The sequence below is a fragment of the Halyomorpha halys genome, unplaced genomic scaffold (assembly GCF_000696795.3).
Source record: "Halyomorpha halys isolate HHAL.00 unplaced genomic scaffold, Hhal_1.1 Scaffold670.1, whole genome shotgun sequence".
Taxonomy (NCBI): Eukaryota; Metazoa; Arthropoda; class Insecta; order Hemiptera; family Pentatomidae; genus Halyomorpha; species Halyomorpha halys.
The window spans coordinates 380,421-387,877 of record NW_027106188.1 but is presented as its reverse complement, the minus strand read 5'-3'; the positions used below and the strand labels follow the sequence as shown (position 1 = coordinate 387,877).

Here is a 7,457-nt window from a genome sequence, read left to right as displayed (position 1 = left end):
CAATACTATTGTTGTTAAAGGGAGTGACTAATTTAAGCTTTCTATTTTAACGTTATTATTCCCTTAATCAACAATAGTATTGATGTTAAAGGGAGCGAGTAATTTACACTTTCTATTATAACCTTATCATTCCCTTTATTAATAATAGTATTGTTGTTAAAGGGAGTGACTTATTTACTTTTTCTAATTTAATTCAATCTACACATTCTATTATAACCTTATACTTCCTTTATCAATAACAGTATTGTTGTTAAAGGGAGCGACTAATTTAATTTTTCTAATATAATTCAACTTACACTGTCTATTATAACCATATTACTTCTTTTATTAACAATAGCATTGTTGTAAAAGGGATTGAATAATTTATTTCAGTTTACCCTTTCTATTGTATCCTTATCCCTCCCCTTATTAACAATAGTATTGTTGTTAAAGGCAGTGACTAATTTACACTTTCTATTTTAACGTTATTATTCCCTTTATTTACAATAGTATTGTTGTAAAAGGGGGTGACTAATTTACTTTTTCTAATTTAATACAATTTACACTTTCTGTTATAACCTTATTACTCCTTTTATCAACAATAGTATTGTTGTTAAAGGGAGGGACTAATTTACCCTTTCTATTATAACCTTATCCCTCCGTTTATTAACAATAGTATTGTTGTAAAAGGGAGTGAATAATTTACTTTTTCTAGTTTAATTCAATTTGCACCTTGTAATATAACCTTATTACTCCCTTTATCAACAACGGGATTGTTGTTAAAGGGATGGACTAATTTACACTTTCTATTATAACCTTATCACTCCCTTTATTAACAATAGTATTGTTGTTAAAGGGGATGACTAATTTACACTTTCTATTATAACCTTATCATCCTATTCATCAAAAATAGTACTGTTGTTAAATGGATTGATAAGGTTATTATAGAAAGTGTAAATAGAAAAGTATTAGAAAAAGTAAATTAGTCACTTCCTTTAACAACAATCCTGTTGTTGATAAAGGTTATTAAGGAGGGGTAAGGTTATAATGGAAAGTGTAAATTTAATAATATTAGACAAAGAGAACTAGTCAGATATGAAATAGGTTGATAAACGTGAATATAATTTGACAAAGGCAGAATAGCCTTCAAAGTTTTGATAATATTGTAGCCGTTATATTTAGAATATGTTATCTTTAAAAGTAGGAGTGGAATAATAAGAAAAACAGGTTGAGACTAAATAGATAATTTTTATTGTGATTGATAAACAAACCAGTCTCAACAATAATAGTATTGTTGTTAAAGAGAGTAACTAATTTACATTTTCTATTATAACCTTGTCATCCTTTTCATCAACAATAGTTATGTTGTTTAAGGGAGTGATAAGGTTATAATAGAAAGTGTAAATTGAATAATATTAGAAAAAAGTAAATTAGTCCCTCATTTAACAACAATACTGTTGTTGATAGAGGTTATAAAGGAGTGGTAAGATTATGGTCATATTAGAAAGTGTAAATTGAATAATATTAGACAAAGTAAATTAGTTAGATAAGAAATAGGTTAATTGATTAAAATGTAATTTAACAAAGGCAGAATTGCCTGCAATCTTTTGATAAAACTAACTACGATATTTCAAATATATTATCCTTGAGAATGGCCGTAACGTAGGAGTGGAGTTTTAAGAAAATAAACAGGTTGATACTAAATAGATATTTTTTTTATTATTATAATTGATAAACAAACCAGTCTCAATCAAGAATTCAAACTATATAAAAAGTGATTTTTCTTTTAAATATAACCTTAATATTATTTGTTTTGATTTTTTACTAACTGAGCACAATTTTTTTTTCAACTTACATTTTTCCGAAGGTTGTAGGAACAATGGGAGGGTCATCAAGCTGAAAAGGAACAGACCATGGAATGTGTAGAGTTGGTGCTAATTCACGAAGGATCATGTTACCCAATATTTTGGCACAGTCGTCGTAATATTTATTGGAATTTTTAACAAAACTGAATCCGTTAACATCGCATACAAAAGATTTTCCATTGGCCCTGTATAAAAATACCTCATTAGGAAAAAAAACAATAAATATATAAAAATAATAATAATATTAATTTATTAGACCTGAGAAGATCGAAACCACAAACTGTTTGCTTAAATGCGAGACACACTTTTCGTGAAATTAGTTTTTCAGCATTACTCAATATTACTGGGTATCTGATTTCTTTTCCTTCACTGTCCCGTTCCACCTTACCATCCAGAGCTGGTGATTTACGAGCCTCAGCATGTGCATAGTCAGGACCAACTGTGTATACCTAATTAAAAACAAGTTTTAATGAAATACTAAACACAAGCTAAAATACTCATTATATATACATTTAATAATTTTAACAATCAATACATTGTAAATCATAATGATTTGTTTACAATTAGAAAATACTTTGATAACTTCTATTTTAATTGTATATAAATAGAGATTTCAGAAATATTAATATTTATAGAAGGTTTTATTAAGAGATATATAAAGATTTATTATTAGTTGTTTCTTATAATAATTTGTTCATTGTTCAATAAATGTTTCAAATAGTATGGTGTATTTTATTATCTGAGTATTCCAGTTTTATTCCAAGGTATATTTATCAGGTAAATAAGATAATATAATTTTAATTATATTAATTATGAGAGTTGCTTTATTGATTAATATGCCTCCACTAGTAAAAATCTATATGTTAAAGTAACTAATTAACAATACAAAATTCTCTTACCCTTTAGAGACCATTAGGGACCAAAATTATCCAAGACAAAATGGAGTAAATGAATTTAATACTATTTAAAATTGTTAGAAGAAAGTATTAAGTGATAAATATATAAAAATAATTGTGGGGTCCTTATTATTCACTTTGTAACCAAAACTAAACAGCACTAACCATCAGTTTATGAGAGAATAACTCTGAAGTTACGCATCGTGCACTATGCTTTTTGTATGTCAGTAGCTAGAGTGGTGTCAAAGAAATGGTGGTTGCAAGTTGCTAGTTGGTTAACTAAGGACATTTTTATATTGCAACTAACTAATAAAACTTTATAACTGTGGAATCAGTATTACTCCACAAATATTATCGGATAAATTTAGAAAATGTTCATTATTCAAATTATAAATTGGGTTATTAAAATAAAAAACAGACACACACCAACTCTTGTTTGCTGAATTTTGTTTCCAATGCTTTTTGAACACATTCCCCGTAGTCGAAAAACTCTTTTTTCTCATCTTTCCATTACCCCCTTCTGCTTCTCTATTCTTTTCTTATTCTTTCTTACCCACATTATTAGTTTTTTTCACCACATATATTATTATTGTCATATTTCCTAATTACTTCTTTGTCTTACTCAACTTTTTATTTTGTTTCTTTATTCTTCTTTTTTTGACCTGCATATATTTTCTTTCCATAACTTTAATTTTTAAATTATTATTATTAAGTTAAAGTATTCATATTTCGTTGTTTCTTTGCAATATATAACTTTATACTTTTATTCATTAATTATGTTATTTTACTCACATATTCAATTACCTATATATAAGTTTTATTCCTTATTTCTTTCATTACTTTATGTTTATCTATATTCATTCTGTACAATTATTTACTTTAATCATTCTGTATATCCTTTATTTATTGGTTGTTATTTTGTTTTTTTGTTCTTAGCCCTGATGAAAGCTAGAAATTCTGGCTGAAACAGCACTAATAATTAAGTTTATTTAACTTCTTTGTGTTATGCTCTGACCACACCCCCAACCATCTACTTATAAAATAATAATTATCATTTAATAATAAATAAAAATTATCATTTAAATAACTTATTATCTGATAATAAATAAGAATTATTATTATTTTTCAATAATTGTAATATTTATTATTATATATTATAATTATTACTTTTACTAGAACCCCCCGTCCGCCTAATGGCAGTTCAACCCCGATTTTCCAAATTATAAAACTATTTATTAAATTGTACTAATCATTGCTCAAATTGTTTAACTATAATTTACATTTATTCTGAAGTTCAGATTGTATTATTTCTTTTAATACAGTGTGAACAGGAAAAAAAAAAAAGTAAATTTCAAGTCTTTATCCCACCCACCATCATATTTCAATTTAGTACCTCTTCAACAACAATGTTCGTAGTCACTTTTTCCTCTAAATCACACTTATTTTTATTTTCATATAACAGATAGATTATGTGAAATAATAATGATTAAAATTTTAATAAAAAATAATTATTAATAAGGGTTGTAGCTGTACAGATTTATTATTATTTAATAATAAAGAATAAAATAAAATAATTTTCAAAAAATAAATATTGGATATATCACAGTCTTGTACTATTAAACTAAAACTTATTCATATCAGAAATGATGCAAATAAAATTTTCAAAAAATAATAAAATAAAATACAAATTTTGTAATTTAAATTATATATGACCAACCTTCACATCTGTTCCATCAGTAGGCATAAAATCTTCATAAATGAAGGAACCAGTCTTTCTTACTCTAGATTCAGGAGAATATACGCTACTCCGACTTCCAATCTAAAACAGAAATGATCAAAGAATAATTAGTACTACAAGTAATGATGCATAATAAGTAATGAATAAATTGCTTTATAACAAAATAAATAAGATATTTAACCATCTTACGAAGAGATCAAGTACTGCAAAGAATTTTTAACCTTTAATTTGAGTTTAGAGGGAATCCTATTTAATACTGTAACCATTATTTTCTTTATTACAATTGCTGATAAATGTTTTACCTTTCGAAATAGGCGTTGACTACCACCTCCAGCAGATGTGGGATAATATATGTAAATATTGTGATCTTCAGCGGATACTGGCTTTTCAACAAAGGGTTTATTAAAAACAACTCCATTCACTTCAACATGATCTTCTGATTCTATAAGCTCATGGTCTACAAAAAAAAAAAAAAAAGAAAGAAAGAAAGAAAGAAAATTAAATAATAAGTTGCATAAAATTATTATTTGAAACTCACTAACTTGTTAGTCGACAGTTAAAATATTTCGGGAAAGGAAACCTAGAACTTAAGTTGGTATAAATCCAATAAAATCAGAATACTCACTGAGTTATAGGAGCCAAATCAGAGAGCCATAACAATAGAAGGCTTGTGTCGAATGTGCTGCAACATAAGTACCTCAAGTATCCCATCTACTCCCATGATTAGAGATTCTCTCTCCCCCCGTACATTTAGTACCACAGATAAACCTTTGCAACCATCTTTATCTCGATCAATGTAGTTTTTTTTATTATTATTATTTTTACTTTACTTGTAGATTTACATTTCAACAAATTATTTAAAATTCATTTTTAACAGCAATTTTTTTCACTTGAAAAAATATTGATAAAAACCCATTTCTGAATGGGTTTATCTACTTTAATTCAACAAAACTAACTGGATACAAAATGATAAGTAAAGAAATACTTGTTGATTAGTTCTTGCTTTAAATTTTTCTAATATAAGATTTTTTTCTGGAAGTTCTTTTTCTATTCAATGAAAACAATTTAACTTGATTAGTTTCATGAAAAGTATCCTATCTTCAATACTTAAAAAAATTTCTTAGTAATCAAAATGAAATGAAAATATAGGGGGGCTAACAAGTCTCCTGTCACTCAACATGGGCAAAGATAAATTAATTGCTCTAATATTTTACAAGAAATCTATTTGGGATAAGATGAATAAAATTATCAAAACTGTAAAATTGTGCAAATAATTAATCATTAGGGAGGAAATTAATGTGATAGATTAGTAGTGCAGCTATGTATGTCCAAATATAATAATATATTCTTATCTATGAATATACGTCCTAATATGATAATATATTCTCATCTATGAATATATGCTCATTCTACTAAATAAAGAACTTGACATTTATTTAAGCGATCCACTGAAAGTAGAGGGCGGGCATATTGACACTTACTGGAGGATAGTCAGATGTTTCATCGGGAGGTATAAAAAGATTCAGACTAGAATGAAATACATCTCTCAGCCATAGTATGAGATGCATTTGAATCTTGTCTGTGACATAGCACTAACAGAGATTTAAAAAAAACTTAATTAACTAAGATAATATAAATATCTACCAACACCATTAAAGAAAAAATTAAATGTGCTACAGAATCATCAGGATTATTCTCATAGAAAGGGACAGAAGTGATGTCTTTTTGGTGTCCCTTTCATAAGTATAAAACAATATCTAAAAGTGAAATTTTTCTTTTAGTGGACAAATATTTCTTTTGCACAGAAAACCTGTTTAATCTGTCAATATGTCATGGGCCTGTCCTGTTCAGGCATGATCTTCCCAACCTTAAGATTTTTTAGGTCATTTCTGGGCAAAAATTACAAACTGATTCTTCTATCAGAGTAATAAATTATTTTTTTATTTCTCAAATGTTTGGGTTCAGAACTGTATTTTAACATGTTCGCTTTACCAAAATTTTTTTTGAGCACTTTTAGGGTATCTAGAACACCACTGACTAATCTTTCGATTCAGTCAATCTTAAGTGTATAGTGGGGGTAACATCGGCTCAGATGTGAATAAATTAACAAACTACATCAAGCTACTGACTGACCTTATTGCTAAAGTGGGTATTTAATTCAAACCAATCTTTTTCTTATTACTCAATATTTGTATAATATGCAGATCAGTTTCCATACTGATAACAAATTTTGGGAAAGTAGTAAAAAAAAAAAATTTTAGAAATGGTCCTTTCCTTCAGTTAATTTAAAGGCAGGAGCTATGATGGACAAGGTCATGGTATTTTTAAAATAGTTTCCCAGTTTTCTAGCACTCCAAATTTTAACAATTACGACAGCCAAAAGAAGGTAATTTGATTATTCTGCCTGTTTAAAGGCAAGTAGCGATTTTTTGGGGCATGTCTCAACCGATTTACAAGTTTGATGACTCAAATTACTCAGAGATAGCCTATGAATGTTTTGATCATGAGCTCAAAATACTCTTGTTGCATGAAGGTCCTGTCCAACTGCTTTATTTTTTATTTATTTGCTTCATTAATAAAACATCGTGGGTGGGGGTAGCTCATTGGTAAGGTAACAGACTACTAACTCCAATAATAATTATAATCAGATGTAGATAGTTGACCGTAGATTAATGCTTGAAGAAGTTTGTCGGGGGGTGCGGTCAGCAAAGAACAACATAAATAAACAAAACAATATTTATTTATTTTATGCCGACGTTTCTAATTGCAACGCATTGCAACGTATTGGCTTCTAATTGCAACGCATCCTACATTGGGGAAACAAAAAATTTACTTAAAGACCGCATAACCCAACACAAATATTCTGTCTCCTCTCGTAATTTTTTGGCTTCTAAATTATCTGAACATAGTTTAATTATGAAACACACTTTTGATTTTGACAATACCACCATACTAGCTTCTGTCCCTAACCACGACAAA

General features: G+C 27.8%; 1 protein-coding gene across 18 annotated transcripts in view; it reads right to left on the bottom strand.

Annotated features, from left to right (window-relative positions):
* The window catches only part of l(1)G0196 (inositol hexakisphosphate and diphosphoinositol-pentakisphosphate kinase), an 82,360-nt gene that overhangs the window by 57,819 nt on the left and 17,084 nt on the right, over window positions 1-7,457 (bottom strand). For all 18 annotated transcript variants that reach the window (XM_024360665.2, XM_024360654.2, XM_024360642.2 and 15 more), the window contains 4 exons: window positions 4,781-4,935; window positions 4,458-4,559; window positions 2,103-2,293; window positions 1,835-2,029 (listed from right to left, as the gene is read on the bottom strand). In XM_024360665.2, the coding sequence (XP_024216433.1) occupies window positions 1,835-2,029; window positions 2,103-2,293; window positions 4,458-4,559; window positions 4,781-4,935 (643 nt within the window). The remainder of the gene's footprint in view (window positions 1-1,834; window positions 2,030-2,102; window positions 2,294-4,457; window positions 4,560-4,780; window positions 4,936-7,457) is intronic.